General features: G+C 47.4%; 8 protein-coding genes across 8 annotated transcripts; 5 read left to right on the top strand and 3 right to left on the bottom strand.

The window, feature by feature from the left end:
* Window positions 1–49: 49 nt before the first annotated feature.
* Window positions 50–1716, top strand: N7520_007403 (uncharacterized protein; the record flags this gene model as incomplete). The annotated part of the gene is made up of 2 exons (XM_057141337.1): window positions 50–393; window positions 495–1716. The coding sequence occupies 2 exons, from the start codon at window positions 50–52 to the stop codon at window positions 1714–1716; spliced, it is 1566 nt and encodes a 521-aa protein (XP_056995343.1).
* Window positions 1717–2917: 1201 nt separating this feature from the next.
* N7520_007404 (uncharacterized protein) lies at window positions 2918–3607 on the top strand (the record flags this gene model as incomplete). Its single annotated transcript, XM_057141338.1, has 1 exon — window positions 2918–3607. The coding sequence occupies one exon, from the start codon at window positions 2918–2920 to the stop codon at window positions 3605–3607; it is 690 nt and encodes a 229-aa protein (XP_056995344.1).
* A 1023-nt stretch (window positions 3608–4630) lies between these two features.
* Window positions 4631–5506, top strand: N7520_007405 (uncharacterized protein; the record flags this gene model as incomplete). Its single annotated transcript, XM_057141339.1, has 1 exon — window positions 4631–5506. One exon carries the CDS (start codon window positions 4631–4633, stop codon window positions 5504–5506), a length of 876 nt encoding a protein of 291 aa, XP_056995345.1.
* Window positions 5507–5600: 94 nt separating this feature from the next.
* Window positions 5601–7137, bottom strand: N7520_007406 (MmgE/PrpD family protein; the record flags this gene model as incomplete). Its single annotated transcript, XM_057141340.1, has 2 exons — window positions 5601–6851; window positions 6913–7137. 2 exons carry the CDS (start codon window positions 7135–7137, stop codon window positions 5601–5603), a joined length of 1476 nt encoding a protein of 491 aa, XP_056995346.1.
* A 402-nt stretch (window positions 7138–7539) lies between these two features.
* Window positions 7540–9088, bottom strand: N7520_007407 (putative 2-methylcitrate dehydratase (PrpD); the record flags this gene model as incomplete). The annotated part of the gene is made up of 2 exons (XM_057141341.1): window positions 7540–8620; window positions 8688–9088. The coding sequence occupies 2 exons, from the start codon at window positions 9086–9088 to the stop codon at window positions 7540–7542; spliced, it is 1482 nt and encodes a 493-aa protein (XP_056995347.1).
* A 515-nt stretch (window positions 9089–9603) lies between these two features.
* N7520_007408 (putative citrate synthase) lies at window positions 9604–11085 on the top strand (the record flags this gene model as incomplete). The annotated part of the gene is made up of 4 exons (XM_057141342.1): window positions 9604–9857; window positions 9920–10117; window positions 10177–10932; window positions 10995–11085. The coding sequence occupies 4 exons, from the start codon at window positions 9604–9606 to the stop codon at window positions 11083–11085; spliced, it is 1299 nt and encodes a 432-aa protein (XP_056995348.1).
* Window positions 11086–11810: 725 nt separating this feature from the next.
* Window positions 11811–13637, bottom strand: N7520_007409 (uncharacterized protein; the record flags this gene model as incomplete). The annotated part of the gene is made up of 1 exon (XM_057141343.1): window positions 11811–13637. The coding sequence occupies one exon, from the start codon at window positions 13635–13637 to the stop codon at window positions 11811–11813; it is 1827 nt and encodes a 608-aa protein (XP_056995349.1).
* A 2485-nt stretch (window positions 13638–16122) lies between these two features.
* Window positions 16123–17901, top strand: N7520_007410 (uncharacterized protein; the record flags this gene model as incomplete). Its single annotated transcript, XM_057141344.1, has 1 exon — window positions 16123–17901. The coding sequence occupies one exon, from the start codon at window positions 16123–16125 to the stop codon at window positions 17899–17901; it is 1779 nt and encodes a 592-aa protein (XP_056995350.1).
* Window positions 17902–19384: the final 1483 nt, after the last annotated feature.

Raw genomic sequence — 19384 nt, forward strand, 5'->3', positions numbered from 1 at the left:
AGGGACCTCCTCTCCAACTCGCATCTCCCTTCTCCTACTTTATCGAATCATGAGGGGTGGCGCGCCCCCTTTACCACCTCGACCACCGGCGTGTCACACTGCATCAGCGACCGATGCCGTTCCCAATGCCATAGTGATGGATGAGGGGAGACCCAGTGACTCTTTATACAGCCTGTCTCTGCCCCGCCCCGAAGCGACCTGGAAGCGGCGATTGTTACTTATTTACATCCATGGTTTTATGGGCTCTGAAGCCAGTTTCAACGACTTCCCGGCACATGTTCATCACTTGTTGACCGCTGTGCTCAGCGAGTCATATGTCGTATACACTCGTATCTACCCTCGTTACAAGTCCCGCGGCGAAATACAGACAGCCGTTGATCAGTTCAGTAACTGGTATGTGACAACTCCAGTAGCCAGGCAGTGCTACTATTTTCGCTTTTCGTTCGCTGGTCAAGTAGAGATAGCCAAGGAAAGACACTGACCACTGACGGCAGGCTATCCCCGCACGAGGCCGATGACCTTGACGTCATTTTGCTGGGACATAGTCTTGGTGGTATTCTAGCTGCAGACGTTGCGCTTATGCAAGGTCACGGCATCCCAGATATAAAGCCAAAACATCGCATACTGGGGCTCATTAACTTCGATGTTCCATTATTGGGCCTTCACCCTCGAGTCATTCCCACCGGGATCGGCAGCCTGTTTCAAAAGAAGGGTAACAAAGTTGAAGCTAGTGTAGCCGAATCGCTAGATTCCTTATCATTGGACACAAATTCTCTCGTTAACCATCCGAATTTCGACCCTCCATTCAAAAATGATGTGCGATTGGTCAAACGTGACACCGTGGACAGCATCATGCACTTCTTCAACAAAAATACGGATCGTCTCTCCCAATCTCTCGTTGATCTCCTATTTTCACCTGTCAAATTCGCAAGCTGCGTGAATGAATATCCCACTATGCGTATGCGTTATCGCCGCTTGATAGAGCTGGGATCCGGTAAGCCTGGCCACAGAGGAAGTCAATTTGTCAACTATTATACCGCAAGCACCGGTCGGAAATCACAAAAATCAAAGACCAAGCCTGCAACGAAATCTATCGATGAGGAGATCCCAGAGGAGGTACTCGAGGATGCGGAAAGAACGAATGATACGATAGAAAGCAAGGGTTTTCAAGAATTAGACGAGATCACCCAGACTTCATGTGCGACATGTGAGAACTCGGGAGAATCTCCCAAGACAGAATCCACTCTGATCGAAGGACCAGAGATCAAGACAGACGAACACCCGTCCAGTGATGATTTACCCATAGTAGATACACATCCTATTGCATCCGACGCTCCTCAAGCGGTTCAATCGGTTGACATTGAGGTTGAGACCCAACTTAAAGGAACACAAAGTCTCACATCTTCGATCTCCGTCGATAAAATGGAGACAACAAGCCTCTCAGATGATGCATCTAGCATGACATCCGCAGGCGCTTTGACAGCAGATACACCCCCTGAGAAGCTGCGCAAGTTTATTTTGCTGCCCTCTCATCACTGGCGGAGTGCGGATAATTCCTTGTGGGTACCGCTAGTGATGGAGGATATGGATGAAGTGGTAGCTCATCAGTCTATCTTCCTCGCGCATGGTAAACACTACGATCGACTAGTCGGAGAAACTGTGACCCAGATTGAGCAGTGGGTGCAGAACGACTTGACCCTTCGGGCACTTTCTTGAGTTGTCAAGAAATCTGTCCGTATAGTGGTGGCAGGATCGTTCCGATTGCTCTTTATATGCATCGAAGACTTTGTATACTCCATTGTTTGCTTTCATTCAGCCAAATTCATAGCGTCCAACTCTCCATCTTCCCTTGGAGTGTCAACAGCTTTCGAGCAAACTCCAGTGTGGCATAGGCCAATGGCCTTCGACATCGGCTGGTCACAATGTTTTTCAACTCTAAAGTGAAGGCATTGGTGACAGTGGTGCCTTTCGCAGTCAGGGTTGGTGTGACAGCCAGTATTATGCCAGACCATATCAGCCCGCTTCGTAAGATTTTCGTCCAGATGATAGGTTACCAACCAATCACCGGCGGGCTCATGCTCAGTCAGTTTGAGCTTAGGGTTGTGCCTATTTATTATTCCTGCAAACAGCACCCTGGCGCAAGGGGGATCAGATAGGAATGCCGTTTCTCCAGTCGCAGCGTTTATAATTTCTGCCGTAGCTGAAACCTCGTCGACTGAAGTTGCGACAGTAGAAACATTGAAAAAGAATTTCCCATAATATACCGACCGGATACACTAATTACAAGGTTCCTATCCCCGTTCTTAATTCTAGAAGCCATTGAGAAGATGTGCAATAAGCTCAGGTGTGTGTGGAAAACACTTTATACAGGATTTCGCAGACTGGGAAATGTGACTAAGATTGGTGGATTAGTGAAAAGTATTCGAGTTTGACGTCCATCACATTGAGTCTCTTTGCATGGTGCTTATAAAGAGATAAACTGTATGGTGTAATCCGGATTGGACACATTCGATGTAAAGAGGAGATATGATTAGGTTATATAAGAGTATGGTGAATGATCTGGATAGTAGAATGATAAGAGTATTGGCTCTGAGAATAAGTGTTCTTAAATATCATAATTCAACCTTTGGATAGCTGAGTTTTGATCACCTACTTACTCTCTCTCTGGTATTCTGCCCTCAAGTGCTTCCTTTGATCCTTCGCACCTTCCTTCTACAAAACTCTCTTGTTGATTTACGTAGCAACATGCGTCATTGAATTGTACCACACACAGATAACCGAGCTCTTTCATCCAGGAAATCTCATCCTACAGCCAACTCACGAAGCACCTCTATCCCTCCCATCACTCTACAGAGTTTGATCTCATTTGCGCATTCACTTGACAAATACCGAACTCACGAAAGAACGCATTGGCAAGATGGACAGCTCAGGTTGGATGTACAAAGATAGTGAGGACATCAACTCAGACCACTCGCCATCTGGAGTCGACCCATTTGTTGCTGCGACCGACGCCGAACCCATAAACACGCAACTCCTGAACCTTGACAACGACATGCAGTTCTTGGAATCAGCCATGCGGAAGCTGGAGTTTCAGAGACCTGAAAAAGACGCACAGCAACTCCAGGATCTCGATACTGAAGACGCCAGGGGGAGCATCACACATGCGCAGCGGTATGAAGCACCGGGCCATCCGAATTACGGTGAAGATAACATGCGCCTCAGAGAAATTGATAAACTCTCTCACGGAATGACAGCGCTCATCCTCCAGCTACAGGAGAAGGGGGCCCTCTCGATGGAGGAAACCAATTTACTCGGTAACATGCACTTCACGAAACAGGAACTGTGGAAACTGGCCAAACGGTCTTGGATCCTAGGGGAAAAGCTATTCCAACTCTATCGGCGGATTGAGGATTCAAAAGGGGAAGATGGTTACTATACACCTGGGCTGACTATTTCGGTTCGAGAGGATGAACAGCTGCGACACGAAATTTCGGGCCTGAAACTCGCGTTGAATATGCACATTGATAGTCTGGAAAGCACTCGTACAAGGCAGTTTGAAATTTTGAACACCGGAAACGCACTTCTCGGGGGCCATGACAGCTTTTAGCTCATCGATGACAGCGTTTTGCTTGATATTCCAGGGAAGGATTGAATGCGAAAGAAGAGTTATCGTTACCTCGGTCGTTGATTAAACATGCAGCTTTTGTATTGAGGACTATAGGAATTAAATTTTCCGTCTTCTCACATTTTCTTCCTCTATCTTCTCTGCACACCACGCCCAAGACGCGACTATCGATAACAACCTATATAATGGGACCAATTTGAACCCAACCACATCATGGATATCGTAGCCGTACCATATGATTTATATCGTGACCATGGACTCCGATTGGTCTTTGATAGCTTAATGGCTCATACAAAATCCATGCTTTTAAATCTGGGACATCTCAATGAAGCATACATGATCAGGAACACACGCAATGGGTGAACTCGAGGGGACTCTTCGGAATTGAAAGCTATGACGTGGTCGGGGAGGCAACGAAGTCCAGATCACCACTCGCTCCACCCTAGCCAAAAATCCACTGCCTTTCATCTCACCCTGCTGCAGAGTCTGGCACCATGTTGGCGAGCTCGTAGGACATGAAAACGGCGGACCGAATCCTATTTGCTGATTTTGTGCTATCGAAGTGTTCATGTGGATGCCCATGGAGAATTTATGCCCAGGCAGCGAAATGAATGATGATTGGGCGCCACATTGATCTCATTGAGCAATACTTTCACTTTCTTACCTGAACTCCACATCCGGATATCAACATTATGCCCAATCAGGTTAGACAGGCTATGGACCCGGTGACGCTAGTGCATTTTGCGTTAGTCAATATCCACCTGTCAGACCGTTTCGGCCGCGCCGAAACGTGGCACGGCTGCGCTATTGAATGAACTAATTAAGCGATGTTCTGAGCTGAGAATGGGGACAAACACCAGTGGTGGCTGAGCTGATTCAATAGTTCGTTTCCCAACACATTATCTCGTCTATTGTTGTCTTCCTTACTTTCGTGCTTTAAGTTCAACGTCCTACCACTTTGTGGGTTCCATCTTCCAAGATCCACTCGTTGTATTGATTACGATAATGGACGTGCAATCCAAAATCATCCCCACTCCGGGCAGTCATCCCGACGTGAAGTCCGATGCCCGCCGCGTTTTCGAAGTACTCCAATCAGGAGGGGTGGCTCTCGTTCCAACAGAAGTCGGCTACGGTCTCATGGTATCATCCACCGAAGCCATCCAAAAAGCGTTCACCGCAAAGAAGCGTCGTCCAGGCCATGCACAAGGGGTCATGGGATCATACAACTTGCACCGGGAGCTACATGTTCTCTCAGACGAGAAATTGGAGATGATCCGCGTCCTGCATCAGGATCTCGACATGTCATTTGGGATAGTTGCACCGTTCCGATCAGAGCATCCTATCCTTCAACAGCTGACTCCCGCCACCATGGCGAATACCATCAAAGACAACACTCTGGGAATCTACGTCGGTGGGAGCTCGCTTTTGAAAGAGCTGGGTCGATTGAATGATGAGGCAGGGCAGTTGATGCTTGGTTCAAGTGCCAATCTTACAGGGACGGGCCAGAAGTTCAGAGTAGAAGATGTCGATGCCGAGATCAAGGAGGCTGCTGATATCATTGTGGACTATGGGCTACAGCGATACCATGTGTATGGAGGACGCCCCTCAACCATCATCGACTTTGAGAATATGAAGGTTCTCAGAGTGGGCTCTTCGTATGAGCTATTGAGGGAACGTATGAAGAAATACTGGGGAGTGGAATTGCCTGAGGATCCGGTGTTCGACAAAGCGGAATTGAAAGAGGTAGAGCAGAAAAAGGAAGACACGCAAGGGAGTCAAGGGAAAGATAAAGCAGCGAATGATGGGCTGGCCAATATCGAAAAGAAACAGAAATCTCGGCGAAGATTTGCAGTGAGGACGCTGATAGATTGGATATCATAAACGTTGAACCTATACATCTTAGCACTTGAGTGGACCGAAGAAACAAAATTGATCATTTGCTCTGCGAAAATGCTACAGGTTTCCCATCCTCAAATTAATTGTCATGGCCAGCTTGAAATACATTCAATGTCCGACCGCGGAGTAATTCAGTTAAGATGCCGGCGTTTTCAACCTGCTCTAAACCGAGTACTGCTTTCTCAATCGCTTCTCTCCGATCTTGGCTAATAACATCCTTTGTGATGTGCCGCCATTTCTCGAGGATGTCATCGTTAGACAAAGGAATCTTGTTTCCACGTGGCGCGGCGACAAACTCGGTCAATGTCTTTGTTTCTCCTGTTTGATCCTCCCCATCGCGTAGTTCCACATGGACACGTTGCTGCCAGATCGCATCTACACTAACATCGAATGCTGCATCATGCACACATTGAATCTTATCCATGAGTGCCCACACGTCGTCTCTCTCCAACTGCGCCGGTGCGAACTGAGCGGGTTGCACCTCTCCTTCCAAGAGCTGCATGGCAGCTGCATATATGCAGCTCATCTGTGCGCCAGTAACAGTCATGGGTCTCTTCGGCTTCCAGCCACCTTTCTTGAAAGCTGGCTCCGAAAGATCAACGGTGATCTTACGTATTCGATGTGCCACAAAATCTTTGGGATACTTATCTTGCAGCGCCCTCATGCAGTCAATCGTGCCATGAGTCGCAGCCATAGAAGCATAAGGTTTGACAACAATCTGATCAATCTCCCAAGTAGAGCCGAGCCCCTCAACCACTCTCTCAGGCCGATATGCAGGATCCCTTCCATTTCCTAGACTGAACGTACTCAGGAACCCGCCATACGGACGCTCCAGGACCTTTTTGATACCCATGTACTCGCTACGCGCCATAAATGCCGCGAAGAGACCATTGCGAGCGGCAAATCCATGCTGCATCCGCTTCACAGTGCTCTCGTATTGAGCCGACATCAGCCCACCTGCCTGGGTACAGGCAATACCAATAGCATCTTCAATCATGGGCGCGGGAAGCTGTAAAAGTTTCGTTGCTGCAGCTGCAGAGGCAGCGGGCCCGAAGATGGCTCCGGAATGCCATCCGCGAGATAGGACCTCGATCCCGTAGACACCGAGGCCAACCCGTGGACCGGTCTCATAGCCTACAATGGCAGCGAGGAGAAACTGTGCACCTGTCATTGGTGTGGAATCTACCGCACCGCAGTGCTCGAGTGTAGCCAACAATGTCGGGAGGACGATGGCGTTTGAGTGGATCGGAGCTTCTCGATGGTAATCATCCAATTCAAATCCTTGAATAAATGTGCTGTTGAGAAGGGCTGCTGCCAATAATCCAATTTTCTGTTCATTTGTAACTTGTTTTTAGTTGATTCGGGAACTCTGGTGTGGGGTGATTGCTTACCTTTTCCCATCCAATGATGCTACAATTGCCCCCAGATTCAATCGAAAGAACACCTTTCACGGCATCCTCGGACCAGGGAAGATGTGCCCCAATAAGTGCGCAGGCAAGCCCATCAAGAATCAAATATTTGCATCTCGTGACTTTCTCCGGTGGAATGTCGGAAAGAGACAGGCTGTAGATCCAGTCACAGAGCTCTTGGGTGACTGGTGGAGGGGAATCAGTCATTTTCAAAGATAAAAGAATTTAAATATCCTAGACGGTCGACAGAGGTTGCACCAATGTAGGAGTTTACCAACGAAAGACTTTCAGCCCAAGGATGGTTTTTATGTCGGGTAATATTGCCCAACGTGCATGAGTGGGTATAGTCCGCCCCATTTGAAAATCCAGTCAGCCTCACGTGAATAAATAAATGTACTATGACGCTTTCTTTCATTTATCAAGTCGGATTAGTGCAGATTACAGTCCATTCGGTGCGCGATTTATATGTTTAAATACACATCGGAAAATATGCTATGGGACTGCTACCTGTGATAGAACGGTACTTGTTGATCAGAAACTAGAATAAAATCATGAATCAGAAGCGGATTTAAGCATCTGTGAATATAATATCCATTTATGAACAGAGGATCATTGATTTCGCACAAACAACTCCATGAACTCCCTCACAGGCATCTGATCGCGATCAGCAGCTGCAATAATTCTGTCGGCTTCTGCCTGATCAAACATTAGGCTCATATTCTGGCGGAACTTTTCCATCACTCGTCCCAAGGTTTCTTGTCTCTTGTGATGGCCAACGGGGAACTCGACGATAACCTCGTCAAGAATTTCCCCATTGTTTAACTCCACCGTGATAGCATTAGCAACGCTTCGAATATCGGGATTATAGTAATCCGCCGTGAATCCCTTATCCTCGATAACAGTCATCCTTTCCCGAAGCGCTTCAACACGGCGATCGAAAGCCCAGGGAGAATGATCCAGATAATCAGTAGTCTCGACAGCCGAGCCCTTGAGCAAAGTAACAGCAATCATGTATTGTAGAGAGTGATCGCGATCAGCATTATTCCGCAGAGGACCTGTCTTATCAATAATGGTCACGGCAGGTTTCTGAGTACGAATTCGGATGGCCCTGATATCCCGCTCAGCCACCAGCTCACGAACTTGGAGCATAGCAGAGATCTCAACGGCTGCCTCGACGGCCGAGATACCATGTCCCTCCGCGGTAATGACCTTGAAGAGCACGGTTTCCATCACTCGAGTACCGTAAGGGTAGGCCTGGGTGACTTCCTTGCCACCATATAGAACTGAACTGAATCCCCACTTTGGCGCAGTGAGAGCAGATGGAATTCCTACTGCGGCACGCCCATTCCAGGTCGAGTTACTCGGATCGAGGTGGCCGCCACGTTTGGTAAGAAATGCTAGATGCACGGCTCGCATACAAGCATCGCCACCCGCCCACCCCTTGCGGGGGCCTGCATTGGGCGCCTGTCGATATGTTCGGAGTGGATGGCCGTCAATCCAGGCATGTGACACGGCGGCCAGAGCAGCTGACTCCGGGAGACCTAGTAGCCAAGCGACTACGGCCGTTGAGGCGACCTTGACTAGAATGACATGGTCTAGACCGTGTTCATTGAACGCGTTGCGTTGTTGAAGAACGCCTTGGATCTCGTAGGCTTTAATCTGCGCCTCCAGAATTGTGCGCACAGTCGGTCTGATTTTTTGATACTAATTTTAGTGGTGTCCATGAGTAGGTAGAGCAGAATTGATAGGGAACTCACCCTGATTGTCCTTCGACGCGTTGCTGAGATAACCAATCCGCCACACTGAGAATTGCGCCAAGGTTGTCGGACGGGTGACCCCATTCCGCACCAGCATACGCATCATTGTGGTCGAGGTATCTGATCAAAGCACCTATGTCGAATGCGCCTTTCAGAGGATCGACAACGTATGCAGTTCCTGGGATACGGACTCCTCCAGGCGCAACAACTCCCGGAACGACTGGGCCAATGAGATCTTTGCAGTCTGAACTGAAGTGTAGAGTTTCTATGGCACATCCTAGCGCATCCAAGAGGGCAACTCGGGCTCTTTGGTAAACGCCTTCATCCGTAATTTGTCCATTGTAGACATAGTCCACAATTTCTTGAATGATGGGATCATAATCTGTGTGTTTGGTGGCCATCGTATTTTCTCGCTTCGATCGAAGGTTGGATGGAGGTAGACAAAGATCAAGGATCTAGATAAATGTTCCAAAGTTTTGGTTCTCTGTTCGTTGTGTCACAATGTGTTGTCCGCTGTGTACTCTGTACTGTTCTCTGTGGCTGAACTGTGGGGCCTTGGTGGCGCTGAGGTCGGCTATTTGTTCCTAGTAATGTTGATGTTGTGAACTACTCCGCCACAGACTCAGCTGCGTCTGTGATCTCGCGTCTACCAATGGTCGGCTAATATATCCTCCCTGGAGCAACTCAGTGGGGCTGTACTATGAACAGAAATAACACGCTAGGGAAAGTCGGAATGGCAATCCAAGCCTCATGTTTTCAGCATGAAGAGACGGTGAAGCGCATGTGGAGCTGAAACTTGAGCAAAAGGGGGCTAAGCTGAGTATTTCTTGCATCAAGTTTTTTTCATGATACATAATCTTGACCATACTTTATCTATTTCAATTCTGTGTCTCTGAGTATTCTACCAGCGAGCAGAATGTCTGATCTGATTCTGAACGACGCTACATATTGCGAGACGCAATTGGCGGACAAACTCACGGTGACTGATAGCCGCACTTCTATTTCATACGAAATTCCCATCGTCAACAATGCAGTAAAAGCCACTGATTTTAGGGGCATATCGGCGATTGGGCCGGCTGCAAGCCCTCTTGATCGTTATGCCGCAGGGCTGAAGATTATAGATCCTGGGTTTCAGAACACTGCTGTCGCGCATTCCTCAATTACGTACATGTCAGTACCTCCTCTACTTTACACTTGTTTGATCGATCCTGAATACTGACACTTTCGAAAAGAGATGGTGTGAAAGGAACGATTCAGTACCGAGGTTATATGCTTGATGACTTGTTGGAAAAACACGACTTTGAAGATGTATCTTTCTTGCTTGTTTGGGGTCATTTACCGTCAAGGGAGGAGAAACTGAAGTTTCGTGCCAACTTGTCCGCGAAAGCAGATCCGCCCCAATCGGTGATCGATACGATAAAATCTTTCCCGTAAGACTTTTCAATAATCGTTTGACTATGGTAACTAACCCCCTGTTCTTGTTCGTCAGACGCAACACCCCATACCACTTGATGTTTGTGGCAGGATTATCGGCTTGGGCTGCTACAGACCCAACCATGATTCCTATTTACATGGGAAAAGAGCTTTATTTGGGGAAGATGCATGCCGTTGATGAAGGTGTAATCCGAACCATTGCTGCCTCTATCAGTGTGATTGCTCTGATATACTGCCATTATCAAGAGAAGCAGATATGCCCTTCTGACCCAGATGCATCCCTGGCGGAGAATATTCTGCTGATGATGGGCCTCGTTGATGAGACCTCCAAGCGGCCCGACCCAAAGATGGTGCGAATTCTAAATAGCCTCTGGATTGTGTACGCCGATCATGAGATGACGAACTCGACTGCTGCAAGCCTTCATGTCGGGTCCGGCCTAGCAGATCCTTTCAGCTGCGTCAGCGCTGCTGCATGTGCCCTCTCCGGCCCCTTACACGGCGGAGCCATTGATCTTGCATACAAAACCTTCGAGCGCATTGGGAGCAAAGATAATGTGCCACAAGCAATAGCAGATGTCAAAGCACACAAATTTCGGCTGTCAGGATATGGACATCGTATCTACAAGACAGTTGACCCTCGCGTTAAACACCTGAAGAACGCACTCGATGAACTGTCTGACAATGTTCAAGCCAATGCACACCTTTCAGTAGCGCTGGAGATTGATCGAATTGCGTCGCAGGATCCTTATTTCATATCTCGGAATCTGAATACAAATGCAGACCTTTACGGGTGCTTTGTGTTTTCCGCCATGTAAGTGTCCGTTCTTTCCCTGGCCAAAGAGCACAGGCTGATGTGAAGTTGCCCGTGAATAGGGGTTTCAAACCGGAGATCATTACAGCTTTGATGCTAGCGGGCCGAGTCAATGGAATTCTAGCACATTGGCGTGAGCAAATGGGTAAGTGACACTCCTTGAAATATTCATCTTGAGATTTGGGGGCTTTTGATACAAACTTTAATAAAAGGAAACCCTGCTACTCTCTGGCGACCTCTTCAAATATTTAACGGACCAAAGGCAAAGTTGTGAATTGGATTGGGCTAGATAAGTGATCAATAAAATGGTGGCTTGGGTACACCGTGGAAATTCTGGACATACTTTCGAAACCTCTACCTGACTTTTCTTTTCCCTGTTTTCGTTCCATTTCTCTTTCATTATTTTCGATTGGTTGTCTATAATTCCGGAGTACTTCGACTATTTGACTAATACGGTATTAAAGACGTCAGCTACCCATACAAGAACCACATCCATATAACAGTATGTGATATTTCGGTATGGTAGAAGAGAGTTGAGAAATGCAAGGTCCTGGTTCAAAGCCCTATGAATTATATACACTAGGCCTACGCCTAAAAGGGACGAGAGCGCTGCTCAGGGTCATATGATCCTGGAGCTTGCTCTCCAACAAGAATGAAAATAAGGGTATTGGTATGGAGGTAGCCATACTGTGTGAGAAATTTCCAAATTATACGCAATATGGGAGAAGAGGGATACAAAAGATGCTTGTAACATGTAAACTGGATGAAAGCCAAATATAGTCCGTCACTCATGGTAGGACCGGGGGAATTCCTCCCGTCTTTGGGGTTTTCGCAAACCGTAGGTTAAGGGGAGCAGCCAAAGTATGAGCCAGATTTGTCTAATGACTAAGCTCATAGGGACCATGAGCGTCACTAATCGGACCTTCCGATTCTCTGGCCGAGACTTGTGGACCATGAGTAGTGCTCGTTTGGTCCGAGGTGCGTTTTTCATAATAGCCTGCAAAACCTGGGTCGTAATCCAGTTCAAGTCGGGTATCACGCCTGCTGCCAGCAATCTCCACAGGTATACCCCCTTGCTGGACGGTATGAACGTTGGAACGTTGTTGAGGTGACAGGTCGTCCGAAAGTTTGGCTTGTCGCCGGCGACGAATCCAAAACCAAGCTACCAGAACAATGATTCCAATAGCAGCGCACGCACAGCCAATTCCAATACCTGCCTTGGCACCAGTAGAGAGGCTAGAGGTAGAATTTGCACTGGCAGTAGACGCACTGGCAGTAGACGCACTGTCAGTAGACGAGCTTGAAGAGTTTTTGTCAGAATTATTGGTAGCAACACTGGAGGGGAGAGCCGTCCAGTAGGATGCCCAAGTATCTTCCCAGCTGTTATCAGTCCCATCAATAGTCGTCGTAGTGGGCTCGATGTTGACAACGTTCTTGATGAAATTATCATCTGGCCCTGGCGCCTGAGATAAAAACCAATATTTCTGCGACCAATGTACACCATAAAATGCCGCTTGAAGAAAAGCTCTGCCCAGGACCAGGTTGCCATCGGTGGGCATGAGAGGAAAATATGGAGTGTCAACTTCCACTAGGGGAGGCGAGAGAGTGAGATTTAGAAGAGCGAAGGGAACTTTGATAGTGATCTCTTCCGTGTTGACGTCGTCTTTGACAAAGGTGAAGGCCAAATAGCTGGGAGATGTGATGATCTTGGAGTAGTTCTCGTTGTTTGTGTCCCAAGTGTAGAGACCGAGGGCGGAGTGGTAAGAGACAGGTAGATTGGCAGTAATGGCATCACATGTACTCTGAGGCATATAGATGTAAGGGTTTGTTGCATCAATTGCAACATTTATCCCAGATGATAAAGAGGAATTGGACTTTGCCATCAAGCCTGTAATGTTGGAGGATCCCCAAATGGAGCCACCACTCGCAACACCGATGCTGATGTCAAGCATTTCGATTGGCAGCTCCCCACTGTCAATGGGCTGCGTAGAAACATCCCCAAGCACTCGGTTCTTATCATAGCCTCCCAGATACAGAGACCCAGGGATTTCGAACTTTGGGGCGCCGATATGCATTCCATAAGAATAGGATGGAACAACACCGTGTTCATACACCCAGCTAGTGATAAAGGTACCGTTGATGGATGGTCCGCTGGTCTGAGAAAATGACTGGTTGATATCTGGACTCCCTAGCGCAAGAACACCCACTTCCAAGGGGTAATTACCCCCACCGGGGTAAGTTTGATACCCTTGCTCAATGGCAATCAGGTTTGAATCGGATGTGCCTGTGCCTTCAAGATCTATGGAATCAAGAGCCCGATAGGCATAAGCATTGAGAGACACTGCATCCGTATACCCCCACTCCAAGTTTGACCAGACACGATCAGGTCCATAGGCAATAGATTCACCGTCCCAAGTGTCTGAATCTTCCGGGTTATAAAGTCCGGCAATGTCTCCGTAGCAGTAGGATGAGATAGTTGTGTTGTCGCAAAGCGTGTTTAGAAGAACGTAGGTAGTCCAGGACGATCCTGGATACATGGCTAGTTCTGTGGCGTTACCGCCCATTTTGATCTTGACAGCATGCCAAGGGCCATCAGATCCAAATGTTGAGTCAGACCAGGTCATGCCCCAAGGATCTAGGGCGGAGGCATGATTAAAGAACAGCCACCCAAGGCAGATGATCGGACGGAAGGGCAGAATTTTCATTTCTGAGAAGAAGTAAGTATGTATTTAGTATCAACCGATAGGTAGTAAATTTCAAGATGTGTGAAAACGTGAATAGAAGCCAATACGAAGTGAGAGATTGAATGGAACCTACTGTGACACAAAAAGATGCCCAAGACACAGGAGGGAAAGGATGTGAGAAAACAAGTCGAGGCACGATTCAGGTGCACGCGGATCCACAGTCGGAAATGGAGATCTTCTCGCAATCTCAAGTGTCCCACGGACGATAGGCGATAGAAAAAGGGCTCAACTTTGGGAATATTAAAAACCGAGTCAAGAAAATCTTGCGGTGGCTTCCATACGGCTGAGTTTCAAGCAGATAGATTGGAGTCGGGAACTGCAAAGTGCGGTGGATGGAAATTGAATTAATGGAAAAGCGAAGCCTTGTTCGAGTTGACTAAGAGATGGGAGAATTCCCTACGACAAAGGCACCAAAGGCTGAATCTGGTTAAGTCGGATGGACCTGTATTGGCACACTAATGGTAGTATGGAATAGCAAGGGCCTCAGCGCCAAATAACCTGCTAGTCAGTTACTCCTGATTCGAGTCCTTTCATTAATTTGAATCCTTCCTCCGTATTTCTGATCAATTCCTTGATTATATTTGATAAAGGACCCAATGTGGACCCTGCCTGTTCTCATCCCGTCCGTGCATCAATAACGAGTATTTTCATTATCTTAGTATACTCCGTAAACTGAGCTCGGATTGTCTTCTCATTCAGTATAATGCTCCTTCTATCGATCAATGAAGATAATGTGCACGTCTACGGAGTGAGAAAACTCGATAGCATGCATTTTGATGGATGATAGGCACTTTTGCACGGACCCTAGTCAGCCTTACTCTTTGTTATGGTGACCGTGAATGCTATTTTGATGTCGGCAACAAAGAAGTTGCCCCCTACTCCTTAGTCGAAATTGTCGATCCAACAACTCCAACTCCACGGCAATCCACATAGGTGGAGATTGATTGGTTGTTTCGAATAGGGTTCTTGCCGCTATCCTTCCGCTGATCTCACCGATCTGAACCAATCTCCTACCATAGGCCTTCCCGTCCCGATCCACTTTGTTTACGGGCAGTTTTATTGGTTTGCTGACCCACATTAGCACCAGCGCCAGTTGTGATCCTTCGCGGAGTTTGCCGTTTGTAGGTTCTGGCCTGTGGACACACAGCTATCCTGAGCGAGAATTTGTGGGGCGCTAACATCGCCGCCACCAATCGAACGTCTAAGAGCCTCACTACTCGTGGGGGCCAACGCCATGAGACTAATGTGCTCTCGTTCGACCCCTGCGCCAATTTCCCCCACTCGGAATTTGATCTCTTTTCACTTTGTCTTAGTCCACAACCGTAGCTAATCTGTGTTCATTCCCTCGCAACACAAGCGGGTATACCAAGCAAAGACAGCCGACCGGCATTTTCGCACGGTGACTAAACCAGACCATATGGACAACTAAGTGAGTCCCATATGGTTTGGAATGACTTGGAATATGACTAACAGGAAACCCCAAAGCCATGGAATCCAGCATTACCTACCTCGCCACCGCCATTACCGCAATTGCAACAGAGTACTCAAGAAAGAAATTAAAATGGAGCTTTGACATTCGCGTTGAGTGCTTGTCCTGGGCTATCCTGTATCTTGGGCTTAAATTGCGACCCAAAGTATTGAAACTGCCACCTGCGGAATCGGACGAGCGACTGTTGTCGCGAGAACAAAAGTCCAAGTTGGATTGGATGGTATGGAGCACCTCGATTTTCATCGCGGTCGCACGCGTACTAGCGGTGCATTATGATACAGCGCTAGCTATGGTATACTCCTCTACCTCGTTGACTCTTGGTGAATGCAGGCTAATTTCATGCAGCCACTGGCAGTGGTTTTCACATCCTTTGCATTGTTCTATCGAGATTCACAATCGGCTAGTCTACCAGCGCCTGGGATTTATAACGGAGTACCACGACCAAAGTCACAATTCCGATCCTCTATAAACCTATCAATCCTCGTGTTACTGGGAATCTCATCCCTCTTCCTTTCTTTCCATCTTCCACATGGCTCTCCAGTCTTGGGTCTGGTTATCTTTGTTTTGGCGAGATCATCAGGATTTGTCTTGCTTAATACATGCAAGGATGATAGCCAACAGCTATCAGTTCCCCCGATGGTAGAGGCAATTGTTCTCCGAGTATCTTTAATTCTCATAGGGGCCCTGCTGGTTATCCCTCCATCCTTCATGTTAACATGGCCGATGGTACTGCAGGCTTTCTGCACTGCAGCAGGCCTGGCAGCTACCGTTTATCTGGTTTGTTTTTGCCGTCCTTCCCAACGAGTGACTGTATGAAGATAGTGTTGAGCTAACGTCCTATCATTATTCATTCATAAGGTATTATCTGGTCACACGTTCGCAGCAATTACCATCGATGCCTACTCTACAGCGGCCATCCAAAGCCTTCTGTCGGGAACAATTCAAGAGTCTTTCATCATGCCCCTGATCTCAGTCCTATCATTGGTGTTCGGAGTAAGCCATCTTCCTCCATCGGTGCTACGGCGAAAGATCTTAGCCATGATGATCATCCCAATGTTGCCAATTTTCACCGGGCACTCATCATTATGGCACATAGAGGCGATCAAAGAAGCGACTCGAGCACAGATCAGCTCAGATCCATCTATACATCCGATCCGTCATCTTGCTGCAAAAGCCGATGTCGAATTTAATGCAATGGTCAACAGGCAATCTCGAACACTGGACGCCTGTTGCGCGGAGTACGAACGCCGGTACGGACGCAAGCCCCCGCTACATTTTGATAAGTGGTTCCAAGCAGCCCAAGATCAAGATTTCCTGTTGACAGACGAGTTTGATTCCATGATGGCAGCTATGGAGCCGTTGTGGGGTGTGGCTCCGTCTGATATTCGAGCGCGTCTAGAAAACGTAATCGCTGCAAGCCAAGGGGAAGGCATGTATCGCTTTACGGTCTCCCAGGTCACAAAGCCCACATTTACCAATCCAGCAAACTGGATGGGGTCAACATTTAGCTACTGGTTTGAACCAGAGATCCTTGAAACCTTGCCTGATATGACTCTTGCGATGAATACTATGGATGAACCTAAAGTCGTGGTCCCCTACGATATGCTGTCTCACGTCATGGATGCTGCTCGAAATCCGCGCGAGGGCCCTCCGTTACCTGGGAAATTCCCCAGTCTTGCTCAACATGTTGACTTTCTGAACATCGGGAGGCAGAATACTTGGGATGCATTATCGGTATCTTGCCCCCCTGACAGTGTAGTACGGGACTATTCTTTGGAGACCAACCGCTCTCCTTTCTTAACTGATATGGGCTTTCTTTCCAACTTGACTTTGAGCAAGGATGTTTGTCAGTTCCCTGAACTTCATGATATGCACGCTGGCCTTCGTCACCCGGCATCAATGACGATTACCCATTCACTGGTCCCGGTCTTTTCGCAGGCAAAAGCGACTTGCTTTAACGATTTGCTGTACCCAAGTCCGTTTTATGCCGAAAAACTGCGATCGGGAGAGTACAAGGAAAAGTACGATGTGAGCTGGGACGAAAAAGAGAACATTGTTTACTGGACCGGGTCGAATACGGGAGGCTGGTCCACAACCGAGAATTGGAGGTCTTTACAGCGACAGCGCTTGGTGTTGATGGCCATGGACGAAAGCCACCCTATTAGCTTGCTTAATCGGACCCAGCGACCGGATGGTAAAAACTCGGAATGGGTATCCATTAATTCCACCATTGCAGCCATCTCAAACTCCACCCGGGTGCGGATCTCGGCCGCCATTCAATGCGATGATAATGCATGCAGGGAACAGAGCGATGAGTTTAAAATCAAAGCTGGCAACAGAGACGACATCACCGATGGTTATACGGCACGGTACAATCTCGACATAGATGGAAATGGTCTCAGTGGGCGCTTCTACCGCCTTCTAATGTCTAAGTCGGCTGTTCTGAAGCAAACTCTTTACCAAGAGTGGCATGATGACTGGCTGATTCCATGGGTGCACTACATACCGATCAGCATGGATCTCCGAGATTTCCCCGAAATTGTTCGCTATTTGACCCAAGAGCCAGAGGGACAAGCTCTGGGCCGGAAGGTTGCTCAAAACAGTTACGACTGGTCACGCCGTGTACTTCGTAGTGAAGACATGAGGCTGGTTTGGTGGCGACTAATGTTAGAGTATGGAAGACTTGTCAACGATGATCGAGAGCAAATGGGGTACGAGAACAACCCGATCATCTAAGCTCGAAGCAAAGAACACTTATGTATATAGAAGAAGCCACATGTAAACTTACTGTAATTTTGTTGATAAAGCACCAAAAATTCCATCAGAAAACTGGTTCATACCTAAAATTTTTTGTTTGCAAAGTAAAAGAGTCCGATACCAACTATAAGCACTTTGTACAGTTCTTGACCTTTGGCTTTCATGGATGAAGCCTTGGGCGCCAATGAAATCTCGGCAATTGGAGAAAGGAATATGGCCCCCAAGGGCCGCATGATCCTTAGCGAAGGTGTCATCTAATTAACAAACTAGAGTTTCAGCCTAGCGCTGTAAGTAGGGAAAATCAGCATGCGGGCGAGGAAGGACACGTCAGCTCAGGGACGTGCATGGATTTCGGGTGGAGAATTAGGGTTCAAGTCGTTCAGGGCTAAAGGGGCTAAACAGTAGCTAAGGGCCTCGATCTCAGGGTGGTATCAGTTTATCTGTCGTGGCGTAGAATAAGGACGTTCTCTCCCTTTTGACAGCCTGAGATTGGGTATAACTTATAGATTACGGAAACTGTATCGGTCATGTTGCTTCAGATGCTCATTTGTGGTCGGCATGATTCGCCTTACTGTATTCGGCTCAGCCGCAAGCTATTCAACGCATTGTTGCTATAAAATGAAGGCACTCCGAAATGGAACGCTTTTCTTTAAAAGGATTTGATTCAAACGTAGCCTGTGGTAGATTGGTAAAGTGGAGACATCTTTTGTTCTCGGGGTCAGGCATCGTTGATAGAGAGCCCATTACGCCTAAGGCAAGTCGGTGGTCACAAGTACAACGTCGCATCAGCCGCTGAAAATTGAACTTCTTTACTCATCAACTCATATCTTCCAAGCAAGTCTTCCTTCAGACTTCCTAGGGCTTTTTTAGAAGAACTGAGACATGGATGCTACTCAGCTATAGATAATAGTTTGTACTTATCCGCGCCGGTGGAATGGACATAGCCTCGACGCGATAGCAGGCATCAGCGCTTTTTGAAACAAAATTAGTCGCGACGAAAAAAAGGGAACTACTAAATTCACTGCTGCTTTTAATGATTTTAAGTGACTTGTACGGAGTATCTATCGCGCTGGTACTTCCTACCCTGCACCGTTCTCGGACTTCAAACTTTTCAACCCCCAAGCGTATCCAAATTTAGAGATGGGGCGTTTGAATTAGGGTATGTCCATAAAATATAGCAATTGTTTGGTGTATACCCAGCATTAATATTAAATGTTTTACATTACTCAGTTTCCCTCTCTCGCCTCCGCCTGCATTTATAACTATATTTCGTCCATTTTGAATCCTCTGCTAGACTCACCTCCGCATACATGGTCTTCTTTCGTCTGCTTCAAGTCTTTTGAGATATCACTAATAGGAACTGTAATGCTTTGGAGGCTCTTCTAAATGACTTTGAGTCTGACTTTGAGGATTTTGAGGACTTTTACATTCCCGAGGACAACGCTAAATTAATTAAGATCCT

The sequence above is a fragment of the Penicillium odoratum genome (genome assembly GCF_028828045.1).
Source record: "Penicillium odoratum strain IBT 22623 chromosome Unknown utg000005l_segment0_segment0, whole genome shotgun sequence".
NCBI classification, from domain to species: Eukaryota; Fungi; Ascomycota; class Eurotiomycetes; order Eurotiales; family Aspergillaceae; genus Penicillium; species Penicillium odoratum.